The sequence below is a fragment of the Carettochelys insculpta genome, chromosome 6, assembly GCF_033958435.1.
Source record: "Carettochelys insculpta isolate YL-2023 chromosome 6, ASM3395843v1, whole genome shotgun sequence".
NCBI lineage: Eukaryota > Metazoa > Chordata > Testudines > Carettochelyidae > Carettochelys > Carettochelys insculpta.
Window position 1 is genome coordinate 118,680,873 of NC_134142.1, and position 18,504 is coordinate 118,699,376.

Sequence of the window (18,504 nt, forward strand, 5' to 3'; positions counted from 1 at the left end):
CAATTACACCAACCAACACACTCCCACACACACACTCATCTCCGCCTGCCTAAAGGAGCACCCATCTGTAGACACAGACGGGCATAGTACACCCAGACACCAGTACATACATCGTGAACTTCGACACCTGGGCAAAACAACACAGACGCACGCACCTAGCCCAGCTCTATACACAGCTCAGTCACACATACAAAATGAGAGCGCTCAGGAGAGTATTTCTAAGCAGCCGCATGGGAGCGATCCCAACCCAGGCGGCCCCATCCCACTCCTGGGGCATATCCTCCCACATGGAGATCTTTCTGCTGGCAGCTGCTGCACATGCTAGGCTGCTAACTCGCTGTCCCAGAGCCTGAAGGGAAGGGAGGCTCACCCCAGGCCACTGTGATCCAGGCCAGGCTGGGGAAGACCCCTGCAAGCAGGCTGGCCCAGCAGGAGACTTGGTGGATTCTAGGCAGGGCAGTGACCCCTGCAATGCAGGAGCCAGCCCAGGAAATGGATCTCTGAAGGGAACACTGCAGCCCCCGCCAGGATCTGAGCACCTGTGGAGGAAGCAACGGGACGAGGCCGGCTGACAGAGCAGCTGGCAGGCCCATGGGAAGCCCAGAATCCATTCCAGCAAGTCCCTCTGGGTCACTTCCACTGAGGACCCAGGTCATTTCACACCCACGAGGGGACAGGGCAGCAGTCCCAGGCACACACATGCTCTACTCACAAGCACTTGTGCAGGGGGCACCCCAGCGCACTGACCTTCCTGGGGGCTGGAATGGGCTTTCCCACTTAGCCCTCAGTGGAGGGCAGCCAGCACCAGAATGGGCCCTCCCTGGTGTGGGACCGACGTCCTATCCCAGGCAGAGGGGCGAGGACTGAAGGTGGGCTCACAAGGGAAGCAAGTGGAGGGGGAAATCACAAGCTCCAGAACGGAAAGGAAGAGAAAACACAGCACAGGAGGGGCTAGTGCAGGGCCAGCAGAGAGCAGAGAAGGGACGCACAGAGCCTGGGAAAACCGAGCCAGGTCAGCAGCGAAGAGAGTGGGGAGAGTGAGAGGAGGGAGGAGGAAGAGCAGCTGCTCAAGCTGTCTCCTGACCCAGCTGCCAAAAACCTTCCAGGGCTCCACTCGGTTACGCTCTCAGCATGTCCATGCAGCCCCATCCCCATCCCCATGCACAACGCTCTCTCATATCCCCCTCAGTGATGCTAATGAGCCAGCCACGTTCCCCCCTTCCATAACAGGAGGTGCCCGGGCGAGGCTGCTTTGGCTGGGGGAGAGGCTCCTTTGCTGCATCCCACGCCCAGCACAATTACCCGTCACAACACAAGGACACCTTGTGATCCAGCCACACCGCCCATCAGGAGAGAGCCTGACGTCAGGCTACCCCCCACGCCCCCCTCCCCTCAATCTGCGGTGCCTTTTAGTTTGCACTTAAGCAAACCACAGAAGGGTTTGGCAGAGCGTTGCTCTGGCTCAGGGTCACAGCCGAGGCTCTGAGCAGCCCGGGCCCCTTTCGCTGTCAGCTAGCAGGCTCTGAGAGGCCAGGCCGAGTCAGTGACCGTCCTTGGAGGCACCGGGGGAAGCTTTGACATCACCAGAATCAGGCAGGAACGGTGAGGATGAAATCGGCGCCCGGTTTCCTCTCCCGCAGCCGGCACCGAGCTGGCACCACGTGGTCGGCGAGCCGCACGACCGGTGCCTGCAGCTGCAGCCAAGAAGACAGCCCGCTCCCCACCACAGTGCTTTCCTCACCAAGCTGCAACCGTCCCTAGTACACAGCACCGCTGGGAGCATGCGTCAGGTTCAACCACAACCTCGGGGACAGAGCGAGAAAGTGTTCAGAAAGGCCCACAGAGACTGGCCCCCCATGCCATGCCGCCCAAGGCTCCGTCCAGAAGGAATGCTCTGGGGTAGCAAGGCTTCGGGTAGGACCAGCCACCCCAAGGTCACGCACCCTGCGCCCCATTTACCAGAGCATAGCAACACTTGAGTAGCCTGGGGCACAGTCCCACCAGGGATCTCCAAGAGCGCTGGGAGAAAGCCTCCCAGCTAAGAAGAGGCAAAGGGGGTGGGACTGATTCCCCACACATTCGAGTTTGCATGTGGCTGTGGGCAGAGAAGGGAGATGGCGTAGGTCCAAGTCAATGTTCCCTCTAATCTTTTCCGCCCCTGTGCGGGGTAAATTTTATTCTGTGTGCCGAGGCAAGTGCACCACCAGGAAACACAAACCTGGCTGTGGGCGCTGTGCAAATCAGCTGGGCAGCACTGGAATCTTACCTGAGTGGCTGCCCAAGGGCCCAGCATACAGAGAACGCTGGTGTGGGTGCCTGTGCTTGTGGGAGAGCAGCGCTGTATTCCTGCGGGCACAGGGACACCACACAAGGGGTGGTCACAAGGTGCAGAAGAGGCACAACGGGTGACAGGAGTTCTGTGAGGGTGATAGAGTAACTGGATGGGGAAACTGAGGCAGGGAGTGGTCCTGGTCTCACACTGACAGTGACAAAGCTGGAGCAGAAGCTACTCGTGTGCAGCAGCCAGGGACCCTCCACTCCCCCCTGTGAGGGTCAGACAGGAGTGCTTGGGGAACTAGCCTGAGGCATGAGCCTCCAGGCCACCCCACCACCAGTCTTCTGGTTTGGGCCAGGCTGAGGGGATCCCAAGCCACAGAGCGCTGCTGGCAGGGGGCTTGGCACATGTTTGAGATGACACAGCTCCTTGTCTCAGGAGATGGGCTCAGCCAACAGAGGTGTTCAGCAAGGACTGAGGCCCTCGCTTGCCACTTCTGCAGAGAAACACCTGGGCATGGGTCGGGGCTGGAGCAGAGGCAGGTGCCCAGCCAGGGAGCAAATACCTCGCAGCTGGGGCAGACCGGCAGCTGGGCTGGCAGTGGCTGCGGCTGGGCAGGTGCAGCGCCACCACAGCCCAGACACATGCTCCCCCAGCCTGGCTCCCATCCCGTCTGTCATCAGCAGAGCTGGGCTCCTCCCCACTGCACTCCCGACCTCCCATACCCGCCCCCAGGCACAGAACAGCACAGTCCTCTGGCATCCTCCCTGGATCCCAGGCCAATTCGCTGCCCCCCACTCACAGATCCCCAGCTACGCGGTCTCCCCCCATTACACCCTACTGGGCACTCAGTTACTGCCCCTTCCTCTCCTCCACCTGGGTTTGCAGCCGCATGCCTAGAGCAGGAAGGGAGATAACAGACGGTCACGATTCCCAGTGCTCTGGCATGTGAGCACAGTAATAGGCGCAGTTTGGAAGACGACTCTGCAGACAATGGCGCCAGATTCACAAAGAGCTCAAGGCCAGATTTCAAGGGCTCAGCACCCACAACAAGGCCGAGGTTTCAGAACAGCTCAGCTCCCACTAAGGCACCTAAATGAGAGCCTGAAGGATGCATCTGATTTGAGAGAGGTGCTTTGGGGGCTGGTATCGTTGGTGTAATACACCTGGGACGGAAAGTGGTCGCTGCATGGCTTAGAGTATGCGGCACCGGACTGGGACTCAGGGGAGCTTGGATCTATCCCTGGCTCTGCCACTGGCCTGCTAGGTGACCACAGGCGTGTCACTTTGGCTGCTCCGTGCCTCAGTTTCCCCACCTGTAAAATGGAGATAACGATCTTGCCCTTTGTTAAGCACTTAGCCATCTAGTGATGCAATGTGCTAGCTAAGAATGAGGTGATATTGTTACAGACCCGTCATGCTATTACAGTCCTTCATGCGGGCCGGTGCAGTGTCAGATGAGTTACACTGACACTACAGGCTGTAACAACATGGCCAGACCCAGGGTTGCGCATACAGTCAAGACTACTGTAAAAACGCTGTGGCTGGCTAGGATTTCCCACTGAGTCACATGCTGAGCAGCAAGCTGACCTCGCCTCTCGGGGCTCGCCTCATTCATGTCTGTCGCTGACGGGAGCACCCAGCCCAAAGCAAAAGAAATAGAAAAAAGCAGACCAGAAATAGATCTGATCGCACTGGAGCTTTGGTCAATGTGAAGGCGGGTCCGGATCAGGTGCTTCCACGCAAGAGTCTCTGCTCCATACGCTGCTCTGCTGAGGCTAGCCGGCTCCTCTAACCCTCCTCGCTGGCAAGGTCTATGCAAGCCCAGGCATTGATTTCCAATGCTGTGTAACACATCTGTATGCAATGAGGGAGGTGTGCCGAACTCTCGGCCGTAACGCGGCCTGCAGCAGCATCTGCGGGGCCCAGAACGAGGCAGCTCTGAATCCAGATTTGGACTGATGGTTGTTCCTGTAGGGGCACCTCCCCTCTTGACTTGTGAGCTATGGCCCTTTCCTACTTTCTGTAGGGCCAGGTGGCCTCCTCCCATTCCACTCCTGCTCACCTTTTCAGCCGAGTTATGCTCCACAAAAGGTAAAGGGGGGGGGCACATGTGAAATGTCCTTAGCCCTTGACAAAAGCTAGAGCTGCCTTAGGGCTGCTCTAACATAAATCTGCCTCGAACATTCTGCTAGGAGACATTTTTGCAGGCGGGAATAACTGGAACGCAACAAGTAGCCCAGCCGTGGCCCTTCTCTCCCTGCCACACTCCTCGTGCTCGGATCTGTGATGTGTGCACGTGAAGGGCTATTTCATGGCTCTCGCAGAACTCCCGGGCCGCCAATGCCTCCTACTTAATCACTTCTTGGCTACATGAATTGCTCCAGTCCAGCCCTAGCCAGAGTCTGCCAGGTCTCTGCATGGTTAAGACGATGGTGAATATTGGGAGCTTTGCTGAGATATCTCCAGCAGCTCAGCCGTACATGAGAATGCCAGAAGCTGCATCATCCGTACTGACTTGTCCTTTTGCCCCAGCTGTGAGACTCTTTGGCCTAAAACAGGAGGAGGATTGGACTTGGCCAGAAGCAGCTACCAGAGCAAATGGATTCCGCCAGCTCACTAACACATGCAGCACCCAGCTGCTGAGGGCAGGGGAAAGGGGCCCCTCCTTGCCATACCCAGCAGGAAGTTGCCCAGGTAAGCCCGAGGTCCAACCTCCTGGCCCTCCTTGAGATCCCCAGCCCTGAACACCATCCTGCATCCCAAAGCCCTCACCTCCAGCCCAGACCCCATACCTCCTCTGGAACCCCAACCCACAGCCCACACCCCATACTCCCTCCCGCACCCCAACCCACGCCCCATACTTCCCCCTGCACCCCAGCCCTGATCCCACACTCCCCTGCATCCCAACCCGCACCCCCTCCTGCACCCCAACCCACAGCCCTGAGCCCCTTCCCAGACATGGAGCCCCTCCATACCCCAAACACCTCATCCCCAGCCCCACTCCATAGCCTGCACCCTCAGCTGGAGCCCTCACACTCCTGCACCCAACCCCCTGCCCCAGGCCCGAGCCCGCTCCCACACTCTGAACCCCTTGCCTTGCCCCTCTCCCCCTGCCACATAAATTCTGTTCCATGCCCTGGTACGAAGGCATCACCTCCACACTGGTGCACACACCAGAATGCATTCTGCTAAGGGGTGGGACAAATCAGAGGAGCACTGGTATCTTTCGCCCCCGTCCCGCTCACTCCCTCCCCCAGCCCACTGCCAATCGGGATGTGCACGGGAGGGGGAAACACCCAGATAGGCTTTAAGGCCTCACCTAGTCACTGTGATTCTCATAGGCTCAGTGCCCTCTGCTGAAAGAGCCCAAAGAGATCGGCCCCTGCTGCAAACCTGGGGCAGCGTCAGCCAGGGGGAGGGTGTGGGGAGAGAGGGAGCTGCCTGGGTCTGACAGCAGGGGCTCTCTCTCCAGTGTCCCAGGAACAAAGGGAGGAGGATGGACCCTCGCCCTGGCGGCAGTGCCAGCTCTGCTCATTCCCAGCTCTGCACAGAGCTGAGCCGGGAGGCTGCAAGCCAGCAGGGAAGCTTGTTTGGCTTGTACCATCTCCGTCCCCTGCTGGTGCTGGGCACAGGTCCCTGGCGGGGGGCTGGATCCGGCACGGACAGGGGGAGCGAGGCTGGTGGAATCGGTGACCCACGCGGCAAGAGCTGCTTCTGCGGCCTGCCCTCCCCCCAAACATTTGGCGCAGCCTCCATCTGCCCCAGCTGGCAGCCTGTTTATGCCACCGGGTGGCGTTTCGGTTCCAGGCTGGCACTGGCATTCCAGCTCCCTGCCGGGGCAGCTGCTTCTGCGTGAGGGCTGGGAGAGAGGAGAGGAAGCCAGACCACCATCTGGAATCACTGTTCTACTCTGGGCCTGGGCCTTCTATTACCCCCACTTGGCTGCCGTGACTGAGCGGCAGGGGAAGCCGGCCAAAAAGCAACACGCCCGGGAGAGAAGAGGGGAGAAAGTGACCCAGGCGCTACGCCAGTACCAGCCTCTCCCAGCAGAGGGTGCTGTAAGCCACAGTGAAGGGGCGCTTGTTCTGATGTGTTCACCCGGCCCCTTGATCACCTCATCCCTCCATCTCTACACCGCCTGCTAAGAGCCCTGTTCACCACCCCGGCAGGGACCTTCCCAAACCACGACTCATTTCACAGCTACACAACGACCGCTCGGGCTGGGCACAGGGAGTCTCCCATAGATTCGGAGAGGGGGCCATGTTAGTCTGTATCTTCGAGAACAACAAGAAGTCCTGGGGCACCTTATAGACTAACAGATATATTGGAGCATCAGCTTTCGTGGGCAAAGACCCGCTTCGTCAGATGGGGGGGACCCTCACCCATCAGTATCACACGCGTTCCTCCGCTCCCAGATCCAGGGACCAGCCTGCACTGTGCCCCCACAGCCCCACCTGCGGAAAGGGCCCACCTCAGCTTGGACCCAGGCTGGTCTGTGCCTCTAGCCATAAGAACGGCCACGCTGGGTCAGACCGAAGGTCCATCTAGCCCAGTGTCCTGTCTTCCAACAGAGGCCAATGCCAGATGCCCCAGAGGGCGTGAACAGAGCAGGTCATCATCAAGCCATCGCTCCCCGTCACCCAATTCCAGCCTCTGACAAAGAGAGGCTACAGACATCATCCCTACCATCCTGGCTAATAGCCACTGACGGACCTAACCTCCATGCGCTAGATAGTTTTCACCCCAGACATCCCACACCTTCTCCGTGCCTCAGATCTCTGCCCTCAAAATAGACTATCAGTACCCCATTACCCAGAAAAAAGCCGAACTCCTACCCTGGTCCCAAACCTGGAAAAAGGCACAGTCTTGGCAGGGGAGTATGTGGCATATCCCGGCACATCCCCACTGCACACTCAACCCAGGCTGTAACTCAGGTTGGAGCCCTTCCCTTTCTCTGTCCCTTCCGTTCATTCATCCTGCTGTGGGCCAGCAAGCCCTCCCGAGCCAGGTCCTAGGTCCTTGCTAATGGGGTCGGTCAGGGCTGGAGTCCCCCTGCAATTCAGGTGCGGGTGTGGACGCAGCTCAAGCTGCTGACCTGAGCGTGGATGCGTTAGCACAGTTCAAGGGCCAGGTCCAGCAAGCGCAAAACTAGGTTTGCAGTGCAATGCAGGCCCAAGTCCCGGCTTGGAACCCTCGAGCCCACAAGCCCCGGTGCAGTGCATTGTGGGAAGTGATACCATATCTGTGTTTTGATCATGTTGCTAATAAAGCCTTGATTTTGCAAAGGCGAAGGAAGCTTGCGGCATTCCTGCTGTGAAGGGCAACGCGCACGCTAAGAAGGAAAACTGATATTAAATGTGAAGTAAAACGGGCATGATTAAAGTGTGCTCAGGAGCGAAAGTCAGGAAGACAGTGACACTCTGCAGGGACACACGTAAAGTGTGAGGAACCCGAATGTGCAAAAAGTTTGCCAGCACCCTGCAGTAAACGTGTATCACGTTGTGTGCGCGCTTCTTAGAACAGGGGCAACAAAAAGCGCAGTTTGCCGCTATCGGTTAAAGACCGTCCCCTATTCGCATGCATCACAGCGCGCGAATTACTGAGTGTTTTACCGAATTTGAAAAAATGGTCCTTCTTGCTCTTTTGGTTGCCGTCTCCAGCCCCAGGCGCCTCCGCTGGAACCGCCTTGCTCCCAGCCACATCCAAGCACCCGTCTGGGCTTCCCCGTGTATCTGTCTTTGCAGCTGCCATCCACCCTTCCAGGGGAGCGACTGACCCCGATGAGATGTGCTTTCTTAGGAACTAGGACTGGCGGGCCTGGGCCTCTAGCCCTTAAAGGGCAAGCCACCCTGTTACACTGCCCCACCGCTTCAGAGCGTCCCTACGCCAGCCATTCTCAAACTGTGGCTCCCACCCCAAAGTGGGCTGGGACCCAGTTGTAATGGAGTCACCAGGGCTGGTGTTAGACTTGCTGGGGCCCAGGCCTAAAGACCGCGCCCGAGTCCCACTGCTCTAGGCACAAGCTGAACCCTGAGTCTCACCACCCAGGGTGGCAGGCCTAGGGCTTCAGCCCTGGGTAACGGGGGTCAGGTTATAGGCAGATTACCTGGGCTGAAGCCATTGAGCTTCTCTCTGGCTCCCCCACCCAGGGCACGGAGACTCAGGCTATGGCTACGGCCCCCCTGCTTGGAGCAGCAGGGCTCGCACAGGCTCACGCTTTGGTCCCCCACTCCTGGAGTCATGTGGTCATTGATGTAGTCAGAAGGGGGTTACGGGGCAATGAAGTGTCAGATCCCATCTGTCCACCCCAGAGCTGGTGTAGCCTCAGGGCAGTTCAGTCCCCTGGCCTCAGCCAGCCGCCCCGAGCTCTCCTCTTGTGAGGCTGGCCACTTCCCTTTCCAGCCTCATTAGCTCCACACAAGGTGACCTCTCCCTCCCGCGCCTTCCTGTCTCCCTCCTTCTCATCCTGCATCATCCGCGGCCACCTCACCTGGGTGTCCGTCTGGCTGGCTTCCTGACCTCCCCAACGAGGGACAATGAGACAGACGGGCTGCGGGGCGGGGGACTTCAGAGGGGGGACGAGAGGTACTCAGATGCCATGGTGATAAGCACGGAGGAAGACGGAGAGAGGGGAAGGAGGAAGGCAGACAGGGGACATGTGTGAGCAAACGGAGGCCAGCTCAGGAAGAAGCGACAGACACGAGGGGCTGGTGGGGAGGTGGACAGAGAGGGTGGCGGTGAAGAGACGGGAAGGATGGCAGGATGAGAAGAGCGGAACATGGAGTTCGTCTGATGGGAGACGTGGAGGAAGGAGCCCTGGTGCTCCTTGACCCCCCTGTACTGCCCATGGCTTCTTTTAATCCCCGTGCCTGTTCTGTCCCCACCCACCCAGAGCTCCCTTGGAGGAAGGGTGTGTGGGGGTGATGGCTCCAGGAAGTTCATCTCTTCTCATCGGTTCCAGCATCTCCTCCTGCCCCCGGCACCACCTCACACCCGCTCGTACGCATGTGCACCCCACAGGGCAACCCCACAGTCTGTCCCACCCCCAGCAGTGCCACAGGATCCTACAGTCTAACAAATCCCCTCTCATCCACCTGCTGGGCAAAGCAGGGTGTCGCCACAGCCAGGGGCTCTGCTACCAGCCCCTGAGCCCCACACACTCAGGCCCAGTCCCTAGGGGTGACCAGTGGAGTGGGAGCCTGCAGAGAGTTCTCTACTGGCTAAGGTGGCGAAAAGAAACCAGGACCCCCGGGTTCAATTCCCACCTCTCTCCTGGGAGAGAGATCCAGAGAGGCAGATGAGAGCTGTGGCTGTCACTTAACTGTGATTCTGCAGGTCAGATTAGGTGGCCATCATGCTCCCTTCTGGCCCTAAACATCTAGGAAGCCAGGCTGGGTGGGGCAAGGAGGTTGACGGGATGTTAGAGTGTACCACTGACTGGAAGAGAAGGTCCCACGGATTGGACCTGCCACGGCATCTGCCCCCAGGTATCCCCACACCTACATTTAACCCCCCTTCCCCCACTGCCAGGGAAGGGGCCTTGTCCTGCAGAGCCAAGGGACAGGTTTTCAAGCCACCCAGCTCTCTGCCTTTGGAACACAGCCCTTGACTGCCAGCCCTGCCGCCTGCTCTCCGAAATCCCATCCCCTGCTGAATTCATCCAGAATACATATTGCAGCAGAGCCCCCAGGGGCTTGGGGTGGCAGCGGTATTATCTACATCTGTCTTCATTTCCTTCACTCTCCCCCGGCAGACTGAAGGCGGCGAGACCAGAGCACGGAAATGAGCCCCAAGCTCCAGCCATACTCGCCGTTCCCAGCTGGAGAGGGGGCGCCCTCCTCCGCACCTGAAAACCAAAACTGGGGCTGGCCGTGCGCCCTCTGGGCTGGGCCAGGGCTCCAAAGGACGCCTTGGTGCCAGACCCCATTCCTGCAGCCGCAGCCAAAGCAGGTTTAATGGTAGGAACCTGATCTCACCTGTCACTGCTAGGTGTATGCGCAGGGCGGGGGGGGTTGTCTCTCTCCACCCCTCCCTGGGCACAGGAGCTATTCTGGCACGCTTCAGCCCCAGAGAGCAAGCCAGGGGAAATTTTACAGTGAGTAGGCGGGGAAGGAAGGGGATGAAGAGAAAGAAAAGCCAGCAGGAGGCCAGTGGGAGGAGGAGGGAGGGAGCTCGTGATGCAACAGTTTCACACAATGTGAACCTGGTCCCAAGAAAAATGAGCCCGGGAGTCTTGTTTTCATTGGCCTGCAAACCACTGCCATGGGAGTGGGCAAGAGTCAGCACAGTCTCTGTGTTGGAGGGGCCCTGGGCCACATGGAAAGAGAGTCGCAGGGCAGGATGGAGGGGCTTTGGGGGAGAAGAACTGGCCTAGCAGGGGGAGCTGAGGGGCAGAACTGGCCTAGGAGGGGAGAGATGGAGGGCAGGACCAGAAGGGCACTGGCAGAGCTCTAGGAATACCCAGGGCTGCACCCCCAGTGGATAATACAGGGTTGCACTGAGGGAAGCGGCAGACGAAGCTGGGACCTCAGGAGCAGAGGATGCCACGGGGCTGGATTTGGGGCTTTGGCGAGGTAGGTGGAGGCAGATGTACCAGACCAGGGCCATGCTGCAGGGCAGGTCGGAGGGGCACAGCACAGCCAGAGGCGCAAACCTGGCAGAGCGGGGAACTCGGATGCACGTCTGCGGAGGAGCAGTGCCAGGCAAGCGAAGGTGGACGTGGTTCTTTGGCCCTTCCAGCCACTCAGCGCCAGTGGCCTGGCTGAGCACCTCGCCCTTCACCTGTCTCTCCGCTGGCGACTGTCCCCAGCCAGCGTACACCTCCCCTGCCCTCCCAGCTGTTCTGCTCCTGGAAGTTCAGGGCCCATTGTGCTGGCTGTACCAGGGCCCCAGGCTACAACCTTTTAGATGTTATTTCATCTTATTTTTAACCAGCCCAGCTTTTGTCTCCAAACCCAGAGCCCGGGGGAGTCACCTTCCCTTGCGCGCCCCTGCCCTGCCGTCCCCACACCTGCCGCTCAGACACGCAGCCCTTTTCATCCCACATCCAGGAGCTCCTGCCCCTGCCCTGAGAAAGCAGCAGGCGCTTGGTTATTTATTCACCATGGCCTAAGGGGCCATCACTCAGGCTGCTCCGTTCTGTCAGCACAGCTGGTGATCAGAGGAGCCCAGGCACAAAAGCAGCAGCAGAAAGGGCTGCCCCAGGGGTGCAGAGGGCTCTGCCATGTGGGGATGGAGCGGGGTGCTGCTCTGCCCCCCCGAAAGTACTCACATCGTGAAGTGGGATGGCCATTATCAAACCGCCCCTGCACTTGCCTTCCCGGAAGCATCAGAAATTCTCGTCCTGCCAGGCACCAGGAGGTGGCCAGCGGTGACCCCTGTAAGCAGAGCACTTGGGTGACCAGAGAGCGCCCACAGCGGGCAGCATGTGTTTCTATAGGTGGTGCACATCCACATGGGATTCTGTGCACGTAACAAAATTTATTCTGCCCACGGATGGGGAAAAAAAGAGAAGGCACACTAGTGGGTAGTCGCACCCCATGGGCCGGGTGGAGATGAACGTTTAGGAGCTTCATTACATAGGGAGGGATGGGCAGATGGATGGACAGATCTTACTCAGAGGCTCCTGGGGAAGAAATCTCACGCCAGAGCAAGAAACGCCGCACCCTTGATGATGAAGACTGACCTGCCTTTTCCAAGAGACCAAGCCCTCAGCTGTGCTACAGGACGTGCATCTCCCGGGGGCAGCTCAGTATCATGTGGCAAAGGGGCCACTCAGCCCATCTCCCCGCTCCATCAGGTTTGCGCCTCTGGCTGTGCTGTGCCCCTCCGACCTGCCCTGCAGCACGGCCTTGGTCCAGCACATCTGGTACATCCGCTTGCCCCTGCCTCTGTCCCCGCTAAGCCAGTTCTACCCCCTCACCAGTGCCCCTTCATCCTGCCCCACAGCTCCCCCTGCTAGGCCAGTTCTGCCCTCCCATGCCCCTCCATCCTGCCCTGCATCTCTCCTGTGCTAGGCCAGTTCTACCCCAAATCTCACAAAACCATGAGCACCTCCTGGCTTTCTCCCTTGCCACAGTCAGTCAGAGCAAGAGCCTTCACTCCCACTCTTGGCCTCTGGAAAAGCTCTCTGGTAAGGTAACCAGCAATTTGTTCTCAATTTCAATTACACCTGTAATGTTTCTTTTCACCCTCGACTCTCTCCCCTAATAACAGCTCCCAGCTCTTCCCATTGTTTAACCAGGCTGTGGGTTGTTTACAACTAGGTAATAATGAATGCTGCTGCCCTGGGCTATAAAGCATCTTTCCTCCAAAGGTCCGGAAGTATTCTACAAGTCGGAAAGAATTACCCTTCACAAATTTCTCACAAGGCTGATTGCATCCTAGACCACTGAAATGCAGCCACCTCTGGAGAGAGGCGCAACGGCTGTTCGGCAGCATACATCAATGATACACACATTTGCACTGGGAAACAAAGGGTAGTCCTGGTCCTACTTGATAATGGAACAGGACTTCATTTTTGCAAGAAATAAGCAAATGCCGGGGAGTCTGACCAGGATATAGGGGATCCGCCAGGTGGTCTTTAACACACACAAGCAATCAGCACCTTGGTTTTAATCACACCTGAGCCAGCAGATTCTGCTGCTGCACCAAAGTGTCCCCTGGTACCAAGCTGGAGCATGGAACAAATGCAGAGGGGAAGGTGGCACCTTTCTACGCAGAGAGACCAGCATGAGAGGCCGTGGGTTGGAGGAGGACCTGGTCTGAGCGCTACCACAGCAAGAGCAGGAGCAGCAGCAGCCGCAGAGAAATGAACACCGCTGGCTCCACAGAACCAGGCCCTCAGAGTCGGCATGTGGCTGGGCACGTCCCTGGATGCAGGCTGTGAACATGCATCTAGGGGTTGCCCCGGCAGCATAGAGGTGCTCCAGGAAGTACGGCGGGTGACTCAGGCCTGTCCTGCCAGCCCGTGAGGCGCTGGATTTCTTGGTGCTCTGCCTGAACTTGCGTCTGAGGAAGCCACACCTGCCATCACAGCTTCTATATCCGTCTGGCCTCCTTCCAGGCCACACAATGGAGAGACACATCACACAGAGCTGGCTCACGGGGACCTCAGCAGAACCTGTGGCTACTCAGCACCCCCAGGAGTTGCTCTTAGCAGGATCAAGGCCGCTCCGAATAACCCATATTTGTCCTGCGCCTGAGGGGGGAAATCCAGTCTGCCTTATTATTGTCCCTGGCTGGCTTTCCCTCCCCTCCTCCAACCCCACTCTAAGGCAGCCATTCCATTCTGCCTGGCATCTCTGCATCCCAGAAATCTACCCTTCCCCAGGGCAGGAGGGGAGATGGACCAGGGTGGGGCTGTCCCTCTGGCATGGAGCGGCAGGTACACGTGAGCACACTGGGATGATACATGCATCAGGCAGTGCCAGTCATCCAGCCGTGATGCCTGGGACAGTCACCCGTAACGCACTGGGAAATTCGGGGTCCCGAGTGGAAGGGGGGCAGCAGGGCAGGATCATGGTGACAGCGGGTGTCTGGGTGGGATTGTATTGGGTGCAAGGGGCTTTGCCCATTCCGAATGTTGGGAGGACCAATGCAAGCAGGGTGAGCCCATGGTCGCCCCAAGGCCACAGGGTAGGAGAAGGATCCTCGATGGTGCAGCCAGGGAGCGCTGGAATAGGGTCACACACACGGCCTGGGGTGGGGAGGAGCCCAGGGATCCCCTGTAATGTGGTGAGGGCTCACTCCCAGCCCCTGCCACGAGCTGTCCCCATGGCAAGGCAGACTCTGAGCTGAGAACAGTTCTGGCTGAAGCTGCCTCACCCAGGGGCAAACACTGGTACCGGGACTCCTCTGTGGGGCAGACGCAGGCAGAGGGCCGATGTGTGAGACGGGGTGGAGGGATGGGTTCAAGCTCCTGGTAGGGGCCAGGAAACAGCCCCCAGCAAGAGCTACTCACATAGTGCCGGGCTGGACTTTAATTGTCCACTCAGGAGAGAGCCACAGGCAACGTGGTGGGGAGCACAATGGAGCCCCTGCTCAGCATGCAGGAGTGGGAGAAGCAATCCGCACGCGAGGGTCCCCAAGGCCGGCGAGGGAGAGTTGCACAGGCTATTGTAATGCTGGCGTGCAGAACAATGGGATGTTCATTGCGAATACGGCGTGCCGGGCTGGGACGCTGCCTCCGAAGGCCTAGAACAAGACTGATTAGAGACCTGGGAGACTCCCATAGGAAGAGAGACTGCAGACACTGGGCCTGGGGAGAGAGGAGCTGGATAAGAAGGAGAATGATGAGTGATTGAGGTACAGGGAACTGTGGCTGGCACAGAGGAGGTAGATCAGGGGCTGCCATTCGCCCCGGCACAGAATGGGGGCCAGTGAATTTTAAAATGAGCAGAAATGCTGTTTCACATGACACCTGATTCACCAGCGGAACTCCTCGCCGCGAGGCATCGCCACGGCCGGTGGTTAGCAGGAGTCACTAAGGGAGTGCATGACCACACCGCTAACGAGAGCGCCAGACAAGGTTATAAAAAACAATGGCAGAAGTTAGGCAGGGATATAAACTCTCCTGTCCAGGACACAGTCAGACTAAGTGAGGGTTTTAGGAAGAATGGTTCAGAGGTCAGGGCACTAGCCAGCAGTCAGGAGATCTTGGGTCACTGACTGTTCTGACACAGACTTCTTATGGACCCTGGGCAAGTCACTTGCTCTCAGAGCCACAACACATTATCTACCTCCTGGGGTGAAGGGAGCACAAATACGTTAAAGACAATGAGGTGCTCAGATAGCCGGGTAGTGGGGGACAAGTAAAGCATCCAAGGCAGCTAGAGGGCAGGTTATTCCGTACTTGCTCAGTTGAGGGACCATGTGGACTGGCGCTGGTTGCACACAACAGGATGACAACCTTGTTAAGGGGTAAGAATCAGGGTATCTTCCTGGGCCCCCATGCTACAGGGGGACACCAAGAAACTAAATGGCTCAGGCTTCAGCGTCAGCCCCATGTGCTAGAACACAGGATCCCAGGCTGCAGTCCTACCTGGTAGGGCGCTGGCTTTCTGCCCTGGGTCCAGCAGAGCTTAATGCCAACCATGCTTGGCAGACATCCTGAAATCTGCTTAGGGCTCCCAAGGGGCGGCGGCTCCTGGCTTGAGAACCACTGACATACAAAAGAGCGGACTAGATGTACCAACTTTCCGGGTCTGCCACTTCCTACAGGTCCGATTAACCAACGCCCGAGCATCTACTTCAAGCAGACTCATGACCACTTGGAAAATCTGACCCTAGCTGCTGAAGACAAAGCTGCTACCTAACGCCAGCCATCTCTTGCATCTCCCCAAGTCTCAGGAAAACAGCCCCTTCTTCTGCCCCGGGCAGCCCACCACTATGACCCACTGCGGCCATCAGACCCTGCAGGTAACACCAGGCTGCAGCCAGCCATGCTGTGGGAGACAATGCCCCTTCCTTCACACTGGCAACACACCCTGCTGCCCAGAGGCACAAGCCCTAGCCCGTTGCGTGTCTCAGATTCCTGGGTAGTGAGCCAGCAGCTCCCCGCACACACGATATCAATGAAGTGCCTCCCGAAATCCCCAGCCGCAGAGGGTAAGACTGAGGCTGTGGGGGGGGGAGGCTCTGCCTCAGTAGGCCCCCCCAGAGCCAGCCAGATGGAGAGGTTCTCCTCCCCCACACTCCGGGCTGCCTGCTGCTCTCAAACGGGCTCAGTGACTCGGGAATGTTGTGCTTGTGTTGTGTTGATTTCTTCCAGGAATAGCAGGTGCCACTGCTCAGGCAGCTCTGCAGGGTGGTGACTCATTTGAAATGAGCGGCAGCAACACTCCCACCACACACACACCCCAAACTACCGTAACTCCTGCCTGGGGAACTCCAACAAGGCCCCAGTCCGGGGAAGGAGAGGCAGGGGATGGAGAAAGGAGGGGCGGCTCGGGGGCAGGAGAGGGGACAGCGGTGTGAGGAGCAGACAAGGGCTGGGGAGATGGGTGAGCGGCGCCGAGGCAGGAGGACATGGGAGCGGAACACCCAAGAGGGGAGCACAGGGAAGGGGGGGTTGTGCAAAGCTGGGGGGGGTGCAGCCATGACAGAGGGAAGGAAAAAAGGGGCAGCGAGGAACCGGGAGGGGACAGGGGCAAAGAGAGGACAGGAGGGAGAGCAGGGACCAGAAGGGGAGGACCGTGGCAGAAGAGGAAGCGGAGCAGGCAGGGGAGACCAGGCAGGAGGAGGAGAATGGGGGGGGCAGGGGAGAGAATGGGGGGGACAGGCAGGAGAAGGAGGACGGGGGGCAGAGGAGGAAGGGGAGGGGGTGGGGGGCCAGGAAGGAGGAGGAGAATGGGGGGGCAGGGGAGGAAGGGGGGGCCAGGCAGGAGAAGGAGGACGGGGGGGGGGCTGAGGAGGAAGGGGAGGGGGTGGGGGGCCAGGCAGGAGGAGGATGGGGGGCAGAGGAGGAAGGGGAGCTGGAGCAGAGCAGGGCAAGGAGGAGGTGGAAGCAGTGATGGGCTGGAGAGAGACTGTGAAGGGATGGGAGGGATGGACCAGGGAAAAGGAGAAAGGAGAGGGGGAGGAAGGAGGGATGGGGCAGTGGGGGGATGGGGCAGAGCACAGCGGCTGGAGGAGGGATGGGGGGGGGAGGAAGAGGAGCAGTAGGAGGGATGGGGCAGTGGTGGTGGTGGGGAATAGGGGCAGTAGCAGGGATGGGGCAGTGGCGGGGGGGAATGGGGCAGTGGGAGGGATGGGGCAGTGGCTGCAGGGGAATGGGGCAGTGAGAGGGATGGGGCAGTGGCGGGGGGGAATGGGGCAGTGAGAGGGATGGGGCAGTGGGAGGAGAGGAATAGGGGCAGTGGGAGGGATGGGGCAGTGGGAGGAGAGGAATAGGGGCAGTGGGAGGGATGGGGCAGTGGTGGGGAGGAATGGGGGCAGTGGGAGGGATGGGGCAGTGGTGGGGAGGAATGGGGGCAGTGGGAGGGATGGGGCAGTGGCGGGGGGAATATGGGCAGTGGGAGGAGGGGAATAGGGGCAGTGGGAGGGATGGGGCAGTAGCTGGGGGGGGGAATGGGGCAGTGGGAGGGATGGGGCAGTGGGAGGAGAGGAATAGGGGCAGTGGGAGGGATGGGGCTGTGGCTGGGGGGGAATGGGGCAGTGGGAGGGATGGGGCAGTGGCGGGGGGGAATGGGGCAGTGGGAGGGATGGGGCAGTGGCGGGGGGGAATAGGGGCAGTGCGAGGGATGGGGCAGTGGCGGGGGGGAATAGGGGCAGTGCGAGGGATGGGGCAGTGGGAGGGGGGAATAGGGGCAGTGGGAGGGATGGAGCAGTGGGAGGGGGGAATAGGGGCAGTGGTGGTGGGGGGGGAATGGGGCAGTGGAGGGGTTAGGGAAGCTGCCGGAGGCGGAACAGGGGCAGCGGGAGCCGCATCTCGCGGCCGTGGCCGGTCTCGGTTCCCCGGGTCGGGCCCCGAGAAGTTCCCCCGCCCCGCCAGGGCAGCCCCGGGGCGAGCGCGGCAGAGCGGCCGGGGAGGGAGCCGGCCCCCGGGCATGCCCAGCCCCGCCGCCCGCCGGGCTCCAGCAAAGGCGGGCGGCAGCACCGGCGCTGGGACTGGGCTCCGGTGCTCGGCGCTGGACAGCGCGCGCGGGCGCCTCCTACCTTTGCCGGCAGCCTCCGGGTCCACGTACATGGTCCCTCCCGGCGGCCGCGGGCTCCTCCCGGGCCAGGCGCTCCCGCGGGCGGCGGGCTTTGTACGCTCCCCACGGCGGGCCGGGAGCAGCGGGCGGAGCTCAGCCGCAGGCGGCGGGGAGCCGGGCCCCGGAGCGGCCGGGCGCCGGCATGTGGGGCGAGCCGGGCGGGCTGCGGCTGCGAGGGGCTCCGCCGAGCGACTCACGTCCACACTGGGGCATGCCAGGCTCCGGCGCGCGCCCGCCCTGCCGCGCGCGCCCGCGGGTGTGAGCGGCGCGCCACTGCCCCCTGCTGGAGGCCGAGGGTAGCGCAGCGCCGCGCCTGGCCGGGCCGAGTGGGCAGCGTGGACCGGAGTCCGGCGTACCCCGGGCCCCAGCCCCGCTCCCCGGCACCCAGAGATCCGGCCCCAGCCCCTCTCCCCGGGCACCCAGAGATCCGGCCCCGGCCCCTCTCCCCAGGCACCCAGATCCGGCTCTGCCCCTCTCCCCGGCACCCAGAGATCCGGCCCCGGCCCCTCTCCCCGGCACCCAGAGATCCGG

At 60.2% G+C, this 18,504-nt stretch overlaps 1 protein-coding gene across 6 annotated transcripts in view; it reads right to left on the bottom strand.

Moving 5' to 3' along the window:
* SYT7 (synaptotagmin 7) overlaps positions 1 to 18,187 on the bottom strand; it is a 155,051-nt gene extending 136,864 nt beyond the window's left edge. For all 6 annotated transcript variants that reach the window (XM_074996028.1, XM_074996026.1, XM_074996027.1 and 3 more), the window contains exon 1: positions 17,936 to 18,187. In XM_074996028.1, the coding sequence (XP_074852129.1) occupies positions 17,936 to 17,966 (31 nt within the window). In that variant the 5' untranslated portion in view covers positions 17,967 to 18,187. The remainder of the gene's footprint in view (positions 1 to 17,935) is intronic.
* Between the last annotated feature and the right edge of the window lie 317 nt (positions 18,188 to 18,504).